This window comes from Vidua chalybeata, chromosome 1 (genome assembly GCF_026979565.1).
Source record: "Vidua chalybeata isolate OUT-0048 chromosome 1, bVidCha1 merged haplotype, whole genome shotgun sequence".
Lineage (NCBI taxonomy): Eukaryota > Metazoa > Chordata > Aves > Passeriformes > Viduidae > Vidua > Vidua chalybeata.
In genome coordinates, this window is record NC_071530.1 from 143,850,445 (window position 1) to 143,873,081 (window position 22,637).

The 22,637-nt window shown below is 35.5% G+C and overlaps 1 protein-coding gene across 3 annotated transcripts in view; it reads right to left on the reverse strand.

Moving 5' to 3' along the window:
* The window catches only part of ASAP1 (ArfGAP with SH3 domain, ankyrin repeat and PH domain 1), a 125,697-nt gene that overhangs the window by 33,820 nt on the left and 69,240 nt on the right, over positions 1-22,637 (reverse strand). For all 3 annotated transcript variants that reach the window (XM_053936113.1, XM_053936095.1, XM_053936103.1), the window contains exons 8-19: positions 22,089-22,174; positions 21,373-21,448; positions 20,431-20,517; positions 14,641-14,741; positions 14,154-14,223; positions 12,928-13,015; positions 11,782-11,830; positions 6,175-6,338; positions 4,508-4,641; positions 3,582-3,673; positions 2,830-3,016; positions 371-456 (exon numbers count right to left, since the gene is read on the reverse strand). In XM_053936113.1, the coding sequence (XP_053792088.1) occupies positions 371-456; positions 2,830-3,016; positions 3,582-3,673; positions 4,508-4,641; positions 6,175-6,338; positions 11,782-11,830; positions 12,928-13,015; positions 14,154-14,223; positions 14,641-14,741; positions 20,431-20,517; positions 21,373-21,448; positions 22,089-22,174 (1,220 nt within the window). The remainder of the gene's footprint in view (positions 1-370; positions 457-2,829; positions 3,017-3,581; positions 3,674-4,507; positions 4,642-6,174; positions 6,339-11,781; positions 11,831-12,927; positions 13,016-14,153; positions 14,224-14,640; positions 14,742-20,430; positions 20,518-21,372; positions 21,449-22,088; positions 22,175-22,637) is intronic.

A 22,637-nucleotide genomic window follows, 5' to 3' on the forward strand; every position in this document is an offset into this window, starting at 1 on the left:
CTACTCTTACAGTTCCTTTGCATGTGTTCTGTATTTGGAACATTTACCTGCCATCCCTCCTGTACCTGAACTATTTGTTTGCATGGCTTCATGTGTTCTAAATCAATGTTCTCTCTTGCACTGCAGACTTTTTCCTTTCATCCTATTTTTATGTAACTGCTTTCAATGTTTTTAATCTACACATCTTTCCCTCTCTCTACTGATCAGGAACACAAAGGTCAACTCAAAGGTATTAAACTATTCTCTTTTGAAACATATCGAAGGAGCAAGATTATAAGTGATGAGCAAATACTGTCCAAGGCACTGCCAGGATAACTCTGAACATCCACAACTGTCATGTACAATTTAATGAAAAGCTAGCAATCCATACCAGTTTTGTACAAGGAAGTCAACCAGATGGAGAGAGGTTTGGTCAGCAGTCCGGACTGCTAAATGAAGTGCTGTTTCACCTGGCTCCTAAACACATGTAAAGAGAAGTTAGATTTCTGTCTTATTTCTGCAAAGCTTGTATATATCAGACCTATGAGATACATCTCATTCACTCTTTACAAGTCTCTCAAAAGAAAAATATTAGGAAATTATGATGAAAATGATTACTGTCTTTTTTATCTCTGAAAGACACCATGTGCTTCAAAGGAAATGGCAATACACTTCCCAAGATCTCAGCTTTTCTAAAACAAATTTTCACTTTTCCCAGCTGGATGGAAAAATCCTAAGGAGCCTTTAACCATTTTAGCTACCAGTAACTGAAAGGGATCCTGTCAAGGAATACTGAGTATGTTTGCAGTATTTGTTGCTTTACAATAGGCTTGTGAGCACCAAGCAAAGTGACAACATTATTTCCTACAAAAACAGCATCACAAAAATCACAGTCCTATATACATTAAAACTCTTGTAGATTTGCAGTGAAGGTCATGTAGACCAACCTCTCCGCCCAAGCCGGGCCACTGAGGACCAGCTTTTGGAATATCTCCAAAGACAGAGACTCCATATTCCTGGGCAACCTGTGCCAGTGTTTGCTCATTCTCCCAACACAAAAAGGTTTCCTGATGTTCAGAGGGCACCTCCTGTGCCCCAGTCTGTGCCATTGCCTCTTGTCCCATCACTGGGCACCACTGGCCTCCATCTTCTTTCCATCTTCCCTGCAGGTATTTCCATACAATGATGAGATGCCCCTGAGCCTCCTCACAGCTGAACGGTCCCAGATGTTGGAGCCTTTCCAGGTGCTCCAGACTCTCAGACACGTTGTGGCCCTTCACTGCATTCTCTCCAGCATGTCCAAGTACTCATGTTGTGAGAAGCCCAGACCTGGGCACAGCACTGCAGCTGTGGCCTCATCAGTGCTGAGTGGAGGGAAGGATCACTGCCCATGATATGCTGGCAATGTGTCCCCACTGCCTGGAATGCCACTGTCACCTCTGCCACAATGGCACCCTGCTGGCCCAGGTTCACCTTGGTCACCATCAGGACCCCCAGGTCTCTTTAGGCAGAGCTGGGTGGTTCCCAGCACGAAGTCGGTGCCTGGGAAGTTTCCCCCATAGACAGGGTTTCTCCTTGTCTAACTTGAATTGAATCATACTTTATTTTCTATACATATCATATGCATTAGTGCATTGTAACAGAAATGCTGTTTATTTCCATTTAAAAGTTACACGAGAAGTTAATCTAAATTTAGATTTCATTAACTCCTATTGATCATAAAGGACAATTTAAAAAGCATATTACAGTATATATACTTAGAATTAAAGTCCTAATTAAAAATATTATTTTATTAAACATCAGAGAATTTACTCTAATAGTGAAGAGGAGAATACTGCTATAAATGTCCTAACTGCAAACTACATTTCAACTGGTGCTCGTACCTTTCTAGATATCACAGCCTGTAACAGCTGGGAAGACTGAGGAGCTAATTCTGTGAAAACTGCACTGGATGACAAATACAGAAAGCTGGCCTTGCAGTCAGAGAATCTGTAATGTGTTTCTATGATAAGCACTCTGTGATAGCTCAAATGCTGTGACTATACTGAACTTATCCCTTTCACTGAACACAGACAAGCACTGGGTCCTTTGCCAGCTTAGCTATTTTCACACAACTTGTTGAAAACATTCTCTGACATGTCTCCAGGTTGGGTGAAAACATTGCTGAGCAAGTGGTTAGATGGCATCCATTATCTATTATCAATAAAAACAGATTACTTTGCTCATGATTAACATTTATCCATGGATAAGTGAGGTCAACCTGGACTGACTTTTCCAAAAAACTGTTACTGATTTCAGAAGGAAGATCAAGTACTCAAAACTTGATACACAAACACACACAGAAGAATCTTCCAGGTTCCAGTACAAAATTGTACTTCTGTAAACGTCTCATCAGGAGCTGTGAAGTCATCAGATTTATTCTTTCCTTGTCTACAGTGAACAGAGACTTGCAGACATTCAGTAATGTGTTCCTTCAGCCACTATTTTAAAAGCAGGCCTGATACTGTTTGTGGTACCAGGTGACCCTGAGCTATCAAGTCTGTTCTTTGGGGCTTTTCTAAAAGAGACACACTGCAGAACAGGTGCTTTTCAACACACTATAGTGGCACCAAAACAGTATATGATATCACTATTGCATTTCACACTCCTTTAGACCAATTGATGACAAAAGATAAAGAAAGTGTTCTTTTCCGTCCCCACAAGGATGCAACATTAAGGAAAGGAAGAAAAAACTCATCATTTTCATCTGTTATTTATTTTGTTTTATCATCTAAAGTAGCAGCCCCAGATCCTGGGCATTTTACAAATACACATGATTTAAAATAGTAATTGTTTACCTGATAGGCTTACCTGTCCAGGCTCCAGCAGTGGCTCCATTAGCTCTACCCCCTCTGCATAGACTTGAATTAGTGCAAGTAAATCCCTGGATTTGACAGCCTCAAGTAATTCACTCAGTTTAGCTGCTGCAGATGCACAAGTCTTCCTAGAGAACTTATGATCTACATATTTAGCAGTGATAAATTCTTTACGTGCAGTCCTGTGGGGTGTGAAAATAGCGCTTGCTTTAGAAATTTTTAGAAAAATAGGTCAATGATTATAATTTTAAATCACCTTGTCTAACTTGGAAGCTGAGAAGGGAAGAAGAGAACTATCTGATAAAAAGTGTGTTATTATTGTTATACTGCATGTCTTTCTTGCAAACAAGCCCCAGATATGGAACATTGTCAATTTTTTCCTGTCTCCTTGTTATATACAAAAATTACTTTGACTGTGGAGACTAAGACCAAAGAAATAGCAGAGCTAGTGCCATTTAGTCCACTGTGTTTATCATCTGAGGGTTTACTACATAACTCAAAACCATTCAAGAGTCAAATAATGCACCTTGAAACACAAACTAAGAGTTTTCTACACAGGGAAGCTGAGGTAGCTAAAATGTGACTATATATGACTGGAGACTGAACTTCTAAGAAGTTCCACAGTGGGAATAAAAACCTCCAGTCCAGCCATCCATGCTTTCCCCTGGCTTGGTTACTGTTTAAGACACTTTACGTCACAGATATATTCCACAGAAAACTTAGAGAGTTTAAAGATTCAGTACTTACATATCACTTGATGGACTGGGTTTAGGTGAAGGACTAGGTAAATTCCCTTCCATAATATCATTAAAACTAGTATTTCCTACATTCTTGGCCAGCTGCAATAAGAGAAAGAATAAATGAAGGTGAGGACTTTTGGGGTCTAACAGCAACCTAACACCAGGACTATTAATGTGCATTTTCCACACTATTAATACAATATGCAAAAAACAATACTGAAAAATTAAAGCCCAATGCTTACACACAGATAGAGAGCAACTAAAAAGAAAGAAAATACTTCTCTTATGCCAGAATTGTACAATAGACTTCACAGTCACAGAATTATTTGCATTTCAAGACAATCTACTTCCAACATGAAACCAGAATGAGGAACCAGCAGCATGAAATGGTGCTGGTACACTGATTAGGAAGCTGCTTTGGGAATAAAGCTCAGTCCTAAATCCAGATCTGCCTTACAGTTTCTTTTTGACTTGCTTATATTTTTCCTTTGGTGTTTTTTTTTTTTTTTTGGGGTAGTCTCACATCTGATTCCTTTCATAACTTCAATATTACATTATTTCATCCATCAAATTAAGATTCCTACAGTATTTTTCTTTTAGAATTAGCAACAGTCATTCTCCCTTGCCAAGTCAAATTAGCTTCATATTTTAAATCACATGAGCTTTTAGATTGCCATGATTTTGGGTCAAGATCAGCTATTGAGAGCAAAATTCTGATGGCACCAATTACAATGGATGTCAAAATGAGAAGTCACAAGAGCATCAATAATATATAATAATATATAACTGTGCACCTGTAAAATAGCCACAGAAATATGAAGAAGAAATTCTGCAAAAACACATGCCTTGAAAAAGATTAATGGTAACTTGTACATTTTGATATATGCCAACATTTGACTAAAAAAAAAACCAATATGAATTAAAGAAGCTTACCAAGAGTTCAGATGTTCCTAATTTGTCTAATTCCAAAGACTGGATTCGAGAAATATGGACACCCATTTCTCTGTGTATTCCAGAACACTCAATGCAGGTTAAAATGCCCAAATTAGTCGATAGCCATGTTGGATCTGCACAATTGGAAAACAAAGTATCTAATCAAAGTCCAAGAAAAGGTTTGTAATGGTGGTAAGAGACGTATTCTGAAATGATTCCTTATTTAATGTTTCAAACAATGAAAATAAACTAAGAACATTCTGCACTTTTCTCCAAACTCTAGTGCAAATTTAACCACAAATTGCTACCAATCGAATGTAGTTTTTCATATTTAGGAACAGACCCAAAGGCACTGAATTTAGACTTATTCATTCATATTGAATGAACATATTGCAATACATTTCATATTTGCTTTCTGTATAAATTACTTCCTGTTTTTAAAAGTAATAGATCTCCTAAATTTGACAACCTCTGAAATTTTAAAATTTACTTTTTAAACTTTAAATAGTCCTTCATAAAAGATTAATCATAGTGCTTTCCAGTATGTAAAACAGCAGCATGTTGTAGAAAATTTGAGGAATGCTGGCTAGACCAGGAAAAAAAAAAAGCACTTAAAAAATGCTGTCATGGAGGAGATCTGCATGTAACATTAGAATAGATTTTATAATACGAATGCTACATAAGAAGCATGACCAGTTTTTAAGGTAAAGAAAAAGCTTCAGACATACTTTGTGCACAAATTAATCAGTGCCTTGACTTTAAATAGTAACTGCTGAAGCATTAAGCCAAGAGCTTTAAAGCAGCAAGCTGGAGTACAGAAGTGAAGCTTAAAACTTTACTACAAATTAAAAAAAGAATGAGAACTGTAATCTGAAGTTTCTATAGCTTTACATAATGAAATAATGGAATGAACCGATTACAGGATTTGACATAATTATATTCCAGTTTGTAATTTTATCTAGCTATTTAAAATTTGGATCAGTTCTACATCAGCAAGCATCTGCAAGATACATACAATCTACGCAATTCCAAATGAGCATCACCTTCTTGAAGTGTCCCTTTGATGAGAAAGCTGCAACAGCTGCCAGCTCCCACACCAGCTCAGTCGTACTGTGACCTGCTGCCCCTTCTCAAGCTCTGAGTGCCACATAACTGACCTGTAACTCTGTACTTCTGAAGATATTATCTGATAGGATTTCAACTCTGGGTCTCATTCTTTGCACAAGACTACTTATTCCACCTCTGAAAACGACGCTGCAATTCCAGTGGTCTCATGCCAAGATAAAGCCTCAGAGCAAGATCCTGGCCAGGTCAATTTTTTCCACAATCATTGTCTAAATATTACTCACTTCTACTTAGTAGCATGCACAGGATCAGTGATGCCAAGCAACTTCCATTCAAGTGCAACAAGCATCTAGACACAGTGCAACAAGAACAGTTCAAACTCCAGAGGGGCTTGAACTGCTGGAAGTAAGCACAGACAACACACAAAAATATTTTAGTGAATTAAACGGAACTAACGTAGGAAAGTCATATTTGTTCTTTTAAAAACAGGTTGAAGACTGAGAAACATCACTTAGAAAATTAGTTTGCACTCTACAAACACTTCTTTGAAGAAATTACTATGCTCCCAACAAGAAGCTGATGACATGAACAAATGGAGATACCTGGTGAGCCACAATCACAACAGACTTCATTTCCGGGTAATCTCTGTATGTCATCAATAATGGCTTTTGTCAGATCCTCTAAACTGTTTTCACCTGTGCTCTGCTCTCCACGGAATGCCATATTTAATGCTTCTTCTTTGCTGTTAGTCAATACTGATATCCATCTAGCACAAGAAAAAGACATTAATGAAGATCTGCATTTGCAAATACATGTTGATCTATAAACTGTAGAAATCTTGCCAGGAACAAAATATTAGTGGGACTAAAGGGAAGGACTGTGTTGTGGGAGAGAATAAGGAGGGGGGAAAAGTGAGAGACAAAAAGGAAAGATTTGAGAAAAGATAAGTAAGAGTGAGAAGAGAGAAATAGTCTTAATTCTAACATCCCTTTGGTAAACAATTTTAAAGCCAAGTTCTCAGGTTTCTCAAATAAGCAGAAGTTGTGGAAGAGAAAAGGGCAATTAAGCTCCTGTAAATTTAACTGCTTTAAAAGGTGCCCAAAATCTTCCTAAAGTCTCATTACTGGAGAAAATGATAACCCCTACTTTCTCCAGTGTGCATCTTTCTCTTCACAGAGGAAACAGCAAGCACTCTGGTGCATGTGTTGAGGTCTAGCTGCCTTTTAAATGCAGGTCTCTGTGCACTAATCAGAGTCAGACTGGAAAGCCCAAATTAATGACAACTGCCATGGCAACCAAGGGGGGAAGGGTGACAGGACAGTAACGATACCAATAGCCAACATAAAACTTCAGGAGCAACAGTTGAGTGCAACAAAACAAGACTCTTTAATGGTATTTTAGGCAATGCTTCCTCCCCTCCCAATCCCTCTGCAAGTTGTGGTTTACATATAATGTTTTAATTAAAAACAAACAAAACCTCTTCTCAGTGGCTGCTGTGCTCCAAGGGGAAGTAAAGAGGGGAAAGCAGTTCCACTAAGGACCATGCACATTGCAGATGCAGTGTTGCCAATTTAGAAAAAAGAGCAAGTTAAAAAGAAATCCTCACAGGTAAAGTGATTTTAGATCTACTGCAAATATTTTTTTTTTTTTTTTAATGCAGAAATGTTGTAAATTGGCAGTGTGCTCAATGCATTTCATGTTTACAATACTCTGCTATCATCCGTCTTCTGAAATATGCAGAAATGGTTATGGTCATCTAAACAACAAAGAGAACTTCAGATTGAAATTCATAATTTCTCACTGAAATAACAATGAAAAGATTAGCTTTAAAAGACTTCAGAGGGAAATTTATGTGTAATCTTAGAACACAGATTCAGAGCCTGAACTAATATATGGGAATTCCGTATTATATATTTCATGTACATATTTTTTTAAATTTTTATGTACATAAAATAATCTAGGAAATAGTGCTTAAAATGCTTTCAAAATTTTGAAAAATCAACCTAAGAACAAAAGAGAAATTGAAAGTCTTGAGCACAAATTTGCTCCAAAGTTTACATGCTGAAAACAATGAAAGTGCATTAATCTTTCTCATTACATGAGAAGAACCCACACTAGAGGGCATTGTTCTGCACTTTTAATGATGAAATTCAATGTTATTAAAAAATAAGAGGCAATGGTGTCTTGTTTCTAATATTATAACAATGTTTGGTTAAATACACAGAGTAAAATAATAATTCAACTCAGACAAACAACATTTATTCTGACATTTGTTGATAATTTCTTTTAGAGCTACAACTCAATTAGTTTGTTAAAAAGGCAGAATTTGAATAAAACTCAACTAAGCAGTAACAATTAAAAATTATTAGATGCAATTACAACAAACACAACACAACTGAGCCAGCTGTTAGTTTGATACAGACTTCCTCATTATGAGTACCTAAGCTGTCAGAGCAATCATTATTTTGGTTGTGTTTGCTCAGGGAGAAGGAACTCCCTGTCCAGGACTGTCACTGGGGCACCTGTGAGTGAGAGCAAGAGGCACCACAGTGGCAGCTCTTCCCTCACAAGCACAAGGACAGACATCTCTCAATGACTGGTGCTGCTCATCAAGAAGTGCCCAGTTGGTCACCAGGCCTTCCTGGCAGGCTGCACACTCAAAAACTCAGTAAATATGGAATGGTAATTAAATGTTAATAGTTTATAAAATTCATTCTAACTGCTCTTCTTCTTTTTCTTATCTGCATTAGTCTTTTTTGTTCTTCCTTTATTAAAAAAGAAAAAAAATATTTGCTCTATTTCACAATACTGCCAGTGCCAAATGAATAGTCAAAAACCTTCTGGTAATACTTTGTAATGTTCTTTCAAATACTTTAAAAAAATAATCAAGTCTCACAGAATTGCTTTTCTTGTTTTAGGACAAGAGGAAATGACCTCAAGTTGTCCCAGCAGACATTTAGATTGAATATTAGGAGAAAAATTCTTCACAAATGGGTTTTTAAGCACTGCAACAGGCTCCCTGGGGAAGTGTTTGGGCCATCCTTGGAGGGCTCTAAAAGATGTGTGGACGGGGTACCTGGGGACATGGTTTAGTTGTGGGCTTGGCAGTGTTTGATTAATGGTTGGACTCAAAGACATTAAAGGTCTTTTCCAACCTAAACTAGTCTACAACACTATTTTAGCTAACACAATAAATAGGTGGTCCAGTCATCTGTTAACCTTGTTTGTTTGAATATCAGCAATTTCTTATCATCCTTGAAGGCATTTTGCTTGCTGGAGGTTCACAGTTTTGAAGAAACAAGGCTCAACCGAAATCTGGCATCCTAGGTGCCTCTTCAGGAAACAGGTGTTTGTTAATCTTTCATGGACCAGATTTCACTCACATTTCTCTTATTTTGCTTCAGTATTTTCAAGTCAATAAAAAACCCTTCCCCAAGAATAAGAACCAGTCTAATAGTTTTGGTTTTTTTTTCATTTTGCAGTAAAAATTTAACTGTCTCTTCTGAGAATCGCTATTGCGCCACTGCTGTTCCCAGGCAAATGCATAATCAGAACAAGAATTGTATAACATTTTTCAAATATTGATATATAACTCTTTTTGTATGGAAGAAGCATCAGATAGTATCAATGCCTTCAAACTCAGTCTTTCCAAGGTGAAAAATGTCTGAGGACTGCTGTTAAAAACTAGAAACAGATGTCTGTTTCTTCATAGAAAACTTCCTAAATCTAGCTTTGTTTATAAGTCAGGCATTTCCATGAATTATATCATATCCAGGTAAGGATATGCTCTTAACCTTGAAAAACAGGGTAGAAAAGAGCCCAAAAAGTTATCACCAGAGTATGTTTGGCCTATCCACAATTATAAAAGAAAAACCAAAAACTGAAGGCAACCATTATTGTATTTGTCAAAAAAAAATCAGGCTACTTTTCCTATATTCTACACATAAATATATATTTACATGCACATACAGAACCACACTACCCATATGCCACTTCCCCCTGTATTTTATCTACTAGAGAAACTAATTGAGAACTTAAGGACTGTCAATCAGTAATTAAAGGCCAAACAGCTGCCTGGATAAAAATCAAGACAGTTTGAGGAGCTACTTATGGAACCAGTGTAAAACAATTACAAGGAAAATGTATGCAAGACCAGTTAAACTAGAATAAATACATCTTGCTTTTTTCTCTATTTAGATATGAATCTATAAGGAAGGTGATTTGAAAATCTATTTACACATTTTCAGTTGGTTCACAAAGTAAAAGGGACAAAACAGAGGCAGCACTAAAGCTGTGTGGACAAAACACAAGAGGAAAGGATCAAGAGAGATCACACCTATACCAGTCAGGAGGAAACTGAAACAAGAGGATGACTAACTGAGGAGTTACATCAAATAGTTCCTTCAGAACACCCTTAAATACTAAGGTTGGAAGTCCACAGGGTGCTGTTCCCATGGCACCTTAGATAATAAAGCTTTTTAGAGCTGCATAAGAAAAACAGAACATTTGGTTGTATTGTAGTTTCTCATCAGCATGATTACTACACTCATTCTGGTTCCTCAAAGGGGGCAGAGGGAGGTGCTGAACTCCTCTCTCTGGTGACCAGAAACAGGACATGAGGAAATGAAACATAGCTGCATCAGGGGAAGTTCAGATGGGACACCAGGAAAAGGTTCTTCACTGAGAGGGTGGCTAGCCACCGGACAGGCTCTCCAGGGGAATGGCCAGGAACCCTGTGCGTGTTAAAGGAGCATCTGGACAATACCCTTAGTCACATGATTTAGTTGTAGGCAGTCATGGGAGGAGGAGGGAGTTGGACTCAATGATCCTTAAGGGTCCCTTCCAACTTGAGATATTCTAGGGTTCTCTATGCCAAAGCAAGTAATTTTCTCAACCACTTGACTTTAGAGTGATAGACAAAATTTCAGTGCTTCTAATAGGAAACAAAACCAGCCTGGAATTTCAAAACAGTTCAACAGGCAGCCTGCTAAACTAAATTTATCTGCCTCTCAGAAGAAGGATACTACTAATTTATTCTTCCCCTACCCCCAAACAAACCACTTCAGCTGTTAAACTAACTAATACAGTAAAAATTAATTTATGGCAGAGGACCAAAAATGTATGAATCGTAAGAAATAACAGTATTTTCTTCTTGACTAAGAAAATTACAGGAATAATTAAGTTCCAGGATGAATGCAGTAATCATGACTAGCAAGTCAGCTTTGCACTGTAAGAGTCAACATAAAGCTATGGAAGCCCAGAAGGAAATATCTGCACAACAAAGAATTCTCCAGCCCTTTTATTTCACCCATGACTCCCAAATTTGAGCTGTCAATGCCACTGCCACCCAACACTACCAAACAAGTGAAACACCCTACAAACGTCCCCTTGACCTTTAAAATACACATGGAGCAACATAGTCTTCCACTAGAATGTGGATATTGAAGGAAAGAATGAGGCAGCCTTTGCTGTCCTCTTCAGTAGTAACTTTATTCCTTGCACTTTTGAGTCTTGAGCATTAGACAGTGACAACATGCACAACACACATCTGGTGACACAGGAGGAAAAACCAGTGGTACATGGTTCTCAGGAAATAATTCTGATGCAGTAGGAAGAAAGATTGTTTAAAAGGAAATAATCTAATCGGAAACATGCATTAATGAAGCAAGTTTCTGTATTCTGAAGTACACAAATTTCAGAGATGTGCTCTGCCATTTATTGCTAGGCCTACAGAAGAAAAAATGCACTGCCTGTAGATATTTTCTATGTGTCATATGGAGATCTTTTACCTATTTATTATGTTTACTTTCAAGGAAAAGGTAGGATTAAGAGGAAGAGAAGTAACTGCAGAACAGGGTTGACAGGGAAGATTTGAGAACAATTAAAAAATATTTCATTTGAAACCTAATAATCTGATCTACAATATCATCCCAAGCACTTCACACAAACCAGGTACTGGCAGGATAAACAATCTAAATAGGGTTTTAGTTAGTTTGGTTTGGTTTAGTTTTGGTTTTAACGTTATTAGGCTTTAAAAGAGCTCTGTAGTGTGACACAAAATAGTTTACATTTACAGATTCATAACAGCAGAAAAAAAGAGACAGTAGGCACTACTTGTGCATTAGCTGAGAAAATTATTTCCACATGTTGTGTGATTTTATACATCTCTATTGGCAAAATAAACTTGAAAAAAATGGAAACATTCTTACGCTACGTATTCCTGTTCATCTTCTGCTTGAAAGTGGTATGTTCTGTTATCTGAAATAAAGAAATACATCTTTTCATTTGGCACATGATGAAAGTTAATGTGTCTACATATTTGGCACTAAAACCTATTTGGCAGCTAAAGCTTTGAATGACAATTTCTCTTAAAAGGCATTATTAATCCTTTATTCATAGCTATAGATAACAAGTCAAAAAAATGAAAAAAGGAAGATGAAACTGGAAGTCTTCACAACATTTTTATGTATTTTAAAAGTCTTAAGTTTTGAAATAATTAAGAAAAAATAAACACATGGATAAAGTTTTACCCTTTCAAAAGTCAAAACTGAAACATAATTAGAAGAGGGCAAAATTATTTTTTTCCTTTTATATAGTTTTTCCCTCCACTTGAGCCAAGAAAATTGTTTTACTAACCAACAGATGAAGACACGAAGAGGCTAATATCTCCCACAATCAAAGGTTTCCTAGGCTGTCTTTTTCAATATAGAATGTTGGAACTGTTTGTTGGTTAATACTTCATATGTAAAGTCTGAAAACACTAAGCTGACTCTGAAAACACTAAGTTGACTCATCAAAAGAGTTTTTAAAACCAGACTGGATACAAATACCTGCTGTACAAGACCGAAATGGCAAGAAGGGGAACCACAGGAGCTTTAATGCTGAGAAGAAAAAGCACTACCAATTTTCAAAGAAAAATATATTTTAATGTAGGATAAGAGAGAAAGAAATTGTGTCTCCTTGTCTTCGTCATTCCCTCAAATAGCAGTCAAAAAGCAGAACAATGACCGAAAAGCAGGATAAAGCCAAAGGTCTTTCCCCTTTCCTGGTTGACACAGATAACACATGTTCAACAAAGCTGTTAACATCTCTCTGAACTTAGGAAGCAGCACATATGCTACATTTCATGGCTTGTCACAAACAAACAGTATTTATGTCACATCCACACAGAGAAAGGTTCTATATCCGTTTGCTCATCATGAGAAAGAGAGGCTCTGAACATTCATGAGACACTGTGTGTCTCTGGATACAGACCTGAACTTTGAGCTCTAGCCTTGTGTTCTACTCAAAGCATCTTGCAATGACATTATCAGAAATCCCACATAATACAAGATTGTACTAAAGCTGCTACATACGTGATATTAGATCAAAGGACTTTTTATCTTCAGCATTTGGCTTCACCTGGCAGGTCAGTAAATTCAGTTTAGCTGGTTGCCTGTTGGACTAAAAAGAAAATTTATTTTATTTTAAAAATGTATTAATTTAAGATTATTTTCCCTTTCTGGGGAATGGGCATCTATGATATTACTTTAAACTTGGACATGCACACATATCCACCCTCAAAAAGCTGGAGACCAGCATCACTTGGTCTGATGTGGTCTCTCAAAACAGACACATGGCTAAATCTAAACAAAATTAAAATCTTCATGGTCTCACTTTATTTAAAAGGGATGAAAAGAAAAAAAAAGTTTAAATTTACAATATGCTAATATTAAAATAATTTTTAATTGCATTTTATCAACAATGGCAAAACTAGAATGCAGTTTTTCATTACAGCATGCCCATATTACAAGTTTCCTCCCATTTTAAATAAATCAAGTATATAATCCTAAAACTTTAAAATGGAAGTGGAAAGCTGAAGATCTGGAGTTTCAGAACTCAGGATAAATATTCTGTGTTGTAATTAAGTCACTTAATACATGATAATTAAATGTATCTTTGAGGAATTTGGGGTTTATACCATTAGTAAGCTTTAGAAACTAAGGGTTGTCGGTGGAATTTGGGGCAAAGGTGGAAAAGAGGTGAAAAAATGGGACAGTCTCCTTTAGCAAGAGCAACTCTTGTGCTTGTTTCCAACAAGTTCATGTTGCACCCCCAACAAGGCAGTTTTAGCACTGCCTCCCCCATGACCACCTTGGCGCTACCTCATGACTGAGTATTCCTAGGAAAATCCTTCCGATATATGCCTGATTCCAAGAACTCACTGCAAAAAAAACTTCCCAGCATTTCAAACCTTTAATTGAAAGCACTCAAAATACTAAACACATTGACTCATCTGTCAGACTCTAACCTAATATCAAATACTTCCCAAGTTCCCAAATTACCTGGCTCACATATATACCATGATTATCCTTATAAGCAAATCCATCTGAAGTATTAATTGATAAGTCTGTTCAATACATTTGCCATTTTCTTATTAAACTACTAATGAATTCATTTCATAAACTACAGTTTCACAAAACTTCAATAGTCAGAAGCTGAAGTAACACCCTTTTTGCAATAGCACATTAGCAGCAACGGATTCACCAGGAAAGGATGATGCTATTTATTATTTTCATATAAAGGTATAAAATTAACTTACCGTTGCATGTGAGATGGTAAGAATTCCATTTTTAACAGTGCACTTCCTTCTTTGCCACACTTTCCTTAACCTATATTAGAATATCATATCAATTTTAGTAGGTAGATTTGACTTCAAAACACATAAATATCATTATCATTTTGAGATGATTAGCTTTAAAGAACAAAGAGATGCAGTCAAAATTTTACTAAATGCTTCATCAAAAGAAACTTGGAGATTTGTGACAAATCTTAATCATCTTTTAGAGACAGTTATGAAGACAATAGCTTTCTTTTAACTATGACTACTTCTTTATGCGTGCTTGTCATGCTTTTCTTATTTACTACATTAAATTCAGTTCTGTGTTCAGGCTTAAACTTTGGAACTCACAAGTACTTGTGGCATGTGAATTAGGAGAATATGCCTGAAGCAACCACAGTAGAAAGCTGTTATAATTAGAGCCTGACCATAGCAGTAGATTTCACTATTATGTGCCACCAGAACATACCCATCACTCTTCTTTAAAAGATAACCTTTCTTCTCACTGCCATATTCCTTATTTCCCTGAAGCTGATGCATACTGTACCCTCCTTGCCTGCTCTGTGAATCCTGAAAAAGGGAAACACAACATTAACATTCCCCTAATATACACAATAAACATTCCTAACTTTTAAGCCTATTTTATTTTTTCTTCCCTACAACATCACAAATTCATAAAGATTAAAAAAGTAGAACTACTGCATGTTTTACATTCATAGGAGAGCTTGCTTTTACACCATGTCATCTTGAACTAGATGCATGTTCAAGATTTAATTAATACATTAGGTCTTTATGCAAATATGCATCTCAAAACAAAGTCTTAGAATACAGATATTTAATATTTCACAATCTTATAAGCAAAAGTAAAAGGCTAAGATAAAATTTCAAAAAGAAAACAACAGAATATAGCATGCATATATATATTTAAACACATACATAAAGGAAGACAAATTATAATAGTCACTTTTTTTTCAAATAAAAAATATGTATAATTCATGAGTTTTAGTGAATCAAGTCAGCTGAAATAACTTTTGGCCTGATCTAGTGAAACAAGTGAAATGGATTAACTTGTTACAAGCACATCAGAAAAAAAAATCCCCAAAATTCATTAAAACATTGACTTACTCTCCTAGACTTCGATCACGAAAGGCAAAAGCAATAGAGGAAAGAGAAAGCAAATAATTTAAAACAATAATTTTTATTAATTTAAAAAAAAAACATGTTCCTTGAACATAAATTTTATAGCCCCCATTGTTAAAACAATATTTCCCCTTTCTGAAGACACTAATAGAGAGAAGGCAAGAACTACTTTTTAGGCATGCTGGTGTTTTGTCTCATCCAGTAACAAAATATCATAACAAAATTCCAGGCAACCTGGCATATATGACGTTGGCTTCACAAAACAACTAAGATGACTGCGGGACAAAGTTTTAATGCATCTTCCAATCTTTTTAATATTTAAATTGCCTAAAATTATAGTTAAATTGTATCTTCCACCACAGGAGCTAATTCTGAATTTCCACTGAAAAAGATCAGGCCCAAAGTTAACTTTTAATTTTTGCAAGTGTATGAAAAAAGCTATAATAAAGGGCACATCAATTTTTTTAAAATATAACTATGAAATAATAATCTGCAAAACATCTGACAACATCCCACCAAAAAAAAAAAAAAAATTGAAAAGAATGGGAAGTTCAATTACTCCCTTCTCAACCTTTCCTTTCTAAAGCAGAGTTTCACAACCAATATATATTGAAGATTACTCCCTCTTGGTTTATCCAGAGCACTTGCAATTGATTTTCATTTTGTAAGAAGTTTGCCACAGAGTTGAGAGAAGTGCTTTGGTAAAACTGGCAGTTGTGGCTGGAAGCAGCACAGAGGCTCATGCAAGCTGGGCGCTGCCAGCAGTGCTCACACCACCACAATCAGCAGCTTGTTTGTTAAAAGCAAATTTCAAATCCCCATGGGAATTAGGGAATTAATCCTGCTGGTATTAGCATAGGAAAGAACATAATGAGATATAGTTCTTGTTGCAAGTAGCACATGAGATGACGATTTGGAGAAATAAATCAAAATGTAAAGAAATAACTGACGAAACAGACGCAAAACATGATTCCAAAAATTAGCTACATTCAACTTAATGCTGTTAAGTTACATTTGCAGCAATAATTAATAGACAAAAATAGGGAACAGAAGCCTATATTAAAGGCTCAGTTTCTTTTAAAATTGAAGCTTCTTAGGATATGAGCATTTTGCAACATACAAGATCAGATGATTTACACAATTAAAAGTGCACTAGCATTCATTAAAATACTTTTTCAAAAAGCCATAAACCATAATAATTTTCCAAAATTAGATCATTCTTGCACAAGGTAACAGAATCTGCCCCAGCTTGACATGAGGACAGCACAACAGTGGCCACAAGAGACACTGCCTGTAGGAGAGCCAATGCACATGGTGCTTCCTGCAGTGAAGCTGCAGCACAGCCCAGGATTCAAACACAGTCAAGATGTGCTTCTCCAGGAACCAGGTAATTGCAGTGATTACAGTAATATCTTTTTCACTGATGAAAGGACAAGTATGCCACAAAAATGTATAAGGTTATTACAGATGCCCATAATGCAAAATAAACACCTTGAACAAGCACAACAGTGAAACAGGACTTTATAAGACCTCAAAAATGTCTCACTTCTCTCATAGCAGCACTAAAGAGGTTAAAGGTGGAAGAATTTACAATACGGACAGGAGTCACTAGTTTCAATTTCTTTTTCTCAATCAAAAAAAACTTTTAACTATCAACAAGTAGGGCCTCAATTTTATTATTTAAAACTGCTTCCCTGCCAAAGCAATGTTTTGTAAGAATACTTCTGATTCTTTTACAAATCCACTGGAGAAAATCCCATTCATTTAATGTTCTTCAATAATTCCATTAATCCATCAATTTTCCATCAATGAGATTATAGTGCATTAATATAAGTGGGAAAATGTATACTTAATCATAATCCACCAGACCATCTGTCACAATAATAAAGCCCAGCTTCATATACTTGAAGATTTAGATACACACAGTGATGGAGGCTGACTGGTGAAAACTCAGGCCACATCAGGCTTTGCTGTCTCTTAACCAAGGAGTAATGAATGCTGACATGCTGCTTCAGGAGTAAACACTGAACACCTAAGTAACACATTGTTTTATCAAGCCTCCTCAATTTCTGCCAGCATCATTACACTCTAATTCATGTAATGACACTAAGTCCTCATGTTGTATTTTGAGAGAGAAACTTGAACATCAGTGTGATCAAATGGTTATTTTATCAAAAAAAAAAAAAAAAGCAGATTCTTTCACTGCAGCACTTCTCTCTCTCCTGTGATTTGCCTGGATATCTGAGAATCGCAGTACTGCTACTTTTCCTTCTAAGACACAACTTCAATTCTCTTCAAAACAATGACTTTATTTTTTACATTTATAACTTTATATACATATATTATGCATATATACACACACAGAGTTTTTCAAGAGTCCTAGAATTTGTCCAGACTGTAATTACAGTCAGAAGAGTTGCACAGTTTATTTTGGTGATGCCTGTGAAGCTTCTTTATTTCAACATGTATTCAAGTTTCAAAATTTGACTTCATATTTAAATTTGACTTTACTTATATATTTTAGATGAGTTTTTTTTACTATATATTTTTTTACTACACATCCAGGAAATAGGTAACCAAAAATCAAAACATTATATTTCAATTGTTACTCTGCCTCATAATAAGTGTTGTGGTTTGACATAGAAGTGAATTTTGAAACCTGACTTGTATGGACTGTACCATATGCAGCCATGAATGCACAATACATTGTCAAGAACATCCACCCATTTGTCCTACTTTATTTCCAAGAACTGGCTGATTGTCAAGAAGCATGAACTCAACAACATATGCAGCATCCAGGAGAGAAGGAGAAGTTTTTCTTTGCTTCCCAAATAATCAGCTTGTGGAAGAAAAGATACATGAGAGGAGAGCAAGTCTTGTTACTCTGTGTGTTGGGAATCAATTCCTGATGAAGAATGAGCAGGAATTATATTCAGAGTGATTTAGGTAATAGGGAGATGACAAATGTAATGCCTGTATGGAAAGCTCTGTAACTGTTATGGAAGAGATCTGTTAAGTCCATATGCACATTGGAGATGGAAGGGAAAAAATATCAAACTGAGAATCAGGAAAGACTGTAAGGTATGAGGTAAGGGAAAACTGAGCACTAGAAACAGCTGGCAGCTTTTAAATTGGGATCTACAAAGGTGCTCTGTGGTACTCCTGTCAGCATTTGTGCCATGAAAGAAATTTAAAAAAACATGTACAGTGTGTTGTAAGGCTGTGTTGTCCTTCAGAATGGTGGGATTAGAGATGCAGGAAGAGGAACAGCCTCCTGGCCAAGGTTTGTCTGCTATATGATGTACACATACGTTATATAAGCATATGTAAGCAAGCATTCAAAAGGAAAAAAAAACACTCTGAGGAATTACTCATCCATCATTCCTTATTAACTGATTCCATATTACTTAATTTACTAACTTAAAACCACACATCTACACACAGTGGCCATGATCACAATGGGCTATCTATAAAATTATGTGACAGCCCATGAAAACACTTTCATTAGTTACTAAAGTCCTATTTTTCAAAAGTTTCAGAAGAATTCCAGGAAATTAAGGATTTTTTAGCTTCACAGCACAGGAGGAACATTAATGAAAACTACTTTGAAGAGTATATTTATTATCACATACACTGCAAAATCAGAGCAGCTTTTGAACAGAAAGGTTGTGTACAAAAATTTCCTGGAGTTTCCTGGAAGAATTAGTAAGTAAATGATGACTGATGCAGTGTACCTGGACTTCCAATGGACACTTATTTTTCATTATGAAAGGGAAAGAATTACACTGTCACAGGACTAGAGGAAAAGTCCTCAGGTGAGATAACAGGTTAAAAGCATGAAACAGCCAAATGAGTTTCACAGAAAGCTGCACCAGCACATATGGTGTCTAACACAAACAATATGGAAAAGGGTGAACAGTAAACAGTCAAATTTTGTTAGATGCTATTAAATTATTCAGAATACTCAAGAAAGGCTGACTGAAGAATTTCTCAGGAACTCAACAATAGCAAGTAGCTTGACACCAAACAACAGGTGAAGATCAGCATAAAAAAATGCCAAGGGATGCAGAGGGTAAGAATAAGATACTATGATATCAGCTCACCATGAAGATTCAGAAACAGGATGATATGGTTATAGCTTTACTGATGATCAAACTTACACACCTCCTCTGGCCAAAAGGCAATATGTAAGGTTTTATATGGAAAAATAAAAAAAAAAGGAAAAAAAAAACCAAAAAAGTATCTAGTGAGGCTATAATAAATTCACACACACACTCAGATCCTGAACAGGGTATGCAGATCTAAAAGTTCAAAACAAATAAAAGCAGAAAGATTTTTCCACACAACATGCAGCCATGGTGGGAAAGGCACAGCTGTAACATAAGCTGATGATTTACACTTCTTCAAAAAGCAACTGCACAAATTCAAAGACTTCCAAGCCAGTCAAGCTACTAATGGGGGTGTATTCTGGGGAAATATCAGTGTTTATTGCCCTGCATTTTACACTCAACACCCACTATAAACTGGCATCAAAAACTTGGCTGACTCAGTGACCTGGGTGTAAATTTTCTTATGTATATGTGACATTAGCAATACTGTTGATCATATGTTTGGATGATCATATATATTCAGCAGAATGGCATCTGTCTAATGATTAGTTATAATTCATATTTAATAATAGACACCTGGTAAATATGAATGCCTTACACACCTACAAGAAAATGAACAGAGACTGGAGGATAGCAGAACACAAGATGGAAGTGTGCATCCCTTCTCTTCATTTTTCCCTGAACAATCATTCCTTATCATTGTCAAGGACAGAATGCTGGGGTAGATGAAGCATTTATCTGGCCCATTACAACTCTTCTTACAGTACATAACGAAAGTACATAAAAAAGAGAATAATTTATCTTTGTATATAAAATGGAAGCAGAAAATGAATGTAAAAGCATTGTTGATATGTAGTTGAACATTGTAAATATTAGTTTTGCCATGATGTTGAAAGTCCAATTCCTTTGAGCCAATAACTACATAAATTTAACATTCATTAAACCAATTTCTGAACATAAAATTCACAAATTTACATTATCTCCAAGAATAACATGTCTAATTTATTTACCTCCTTCTGATCAAGCTGCAGAGAAGATTTTATCAGATCTCTAAGAGCTGTAAGTTGTTTCTTTTCTTCATCTTGTGTCTGCTTTATCTATAGAAAGAGATTGCCATTATATGCTTGCTGGATGCAACTTTAAAATTAAAGTTTTATTTGTTTCAATATACTATTTTAGATGTCCTGAACAACTAGCTCTATTACTTTGTGTTTTTCTAACAGCTGAGCTTATTTTCATGGACCAGTCCATTCTTATGTCTTCACCTTCTATGCATTTACTGCTTGAAAAGCAAGTTAAAATGAATGTACAACTCGACATACACTGCTTGTTCTATTACATTGACATGGTTTACTAATATCATATTAATCTCATATCTAATGCAACTAAATTATCCTCTGAAATATTAAAATAACTCAAATGAATTTGACAGATTACTTAAGGAATGAAAATGCAGTTTAATTTAGCAATAAATTACAATAGCAAATGGGATTACTGTATTTCTGATTATAGAATACAAAAACACTTGGGTGACAAGTGATCTTTGATTCCATATTATTACTTTTCTTCAATAAACATCACAAATGAATTAATTTTAAAACCTTGGTGCTATCATTAAGTAGTTTGGCTTTAAAAAGTGAAAATGGTACTAAAATTAATGTTAATAATAGAAGCTGATTCCAATATTAACATGTAAAAGTAATTTTACCTTAATGTATGATTGAATTAATAGTAGAATGAAAGCAACTTTTCCTAATAGCTCTAAAAATTGCATATGAAGTTTAAAAGTCAAGATGTCTTTTCTTCACCTAGCTATGTTCAGTTTCAAGTATGACATTTTTCATTTATAAGATGCAAATGAAATATAGATCCTTGTAGTTATATTTAAAATGTACCTATATAAACAAAATATCTTCCTTTTCAGATATAAAACTACTTGTAAGTAAACTTACATTATATAAGTCAGCAGCCAACTTTTCAATATATTGTTTAAGTTTATCAGCTGTTTTCAAGCCATCTTGGAAGAAACTGGAACGAAAAATACCTTTGATTTATCAGGAATGTATCAAGTTCACAACACAAGTTGAGTGTCTTGTGTAGAAAAAATAGCAAAACCAAAAAAAAACATATCCAGCTTTTTCCATGTTCAAAACTGAACAAAATAATTAAAAAAGTAAAACCTCCAACAAAAAAACCCTTCCTAGTAGTTTAGAATATTGTTCAACAGTGGAGATACACCACTGTAACTTTAACAAAGACCAAATTAGAGCGAATATAGCCAACATGTTTCTCCTACAGTAATTTCTAAAATCTTTTTTCTGTATTTAACTTAAGTTCTTTTGTGTTTGCCTTTGTGGTTCTAATGATGCCAAGGTTGTATCTCACCACTTTCACCTCAAGGAAATCCAAAGAAATTACTGGTGTTCACAGTGGTTTTAAACTAAAATTAAGTCTTGTATTCAATGTGCAAGGTTTTGCTTTGGCCTCTTTCTCCATCGCTGCCCCCCAAACTCTCTCACACACTCTCTCCTGGAAGTCTACAGCCTCAGAAGAGGAAGATTGGCACAACACAGTCATGAAAAAAGCCTGATACATTCAAACAAAGGGAAACAAAATATTGTGCAAAAACCAAAAATGTAGCTAAAGCTTAAAGCATTGCAACACTTACTTGCATTGTGCATGGTAATATTTAATAAGGTTCTGCAGAAGGTCCACACCCTTTTTTGTCTTGATTTCATTAACCTTAATAAGATACTGTGTAGAAAATGGACAACATATTGATAATCATGTATCACAAACTTCAACAGTTTTCAAACAATAAAACATCATTTACTCAATGAATTAAACTCTGTATTTAACTTGGGTGCTGAGCCATAAAACACCAGTCCACCACTGCTAAACTAAATTTAAAACAGGTAACAATTTATCTGACCACTCCATAAAATCTAAACACCCCAAAACATAACGCAAATTCAAGAAAAAAGTTTTATCCTTTACAATTGTCTAAAGATTTCCCTTTTTTAATGCTACTGTAGACATTACTGAAATATTCTGACAGTACAAACTCTGTGCAATTTAAAGTAATCTCCACTACAATGTTATAAAAAAGAACTCTTAATATAAAAAATCAGCTTTATGGAATGAAATGTATCACTAACATTTATCACTTTATTAGAAATTTTCAAAATTTCAGAAAGCATATTGGAAGAAAAATATC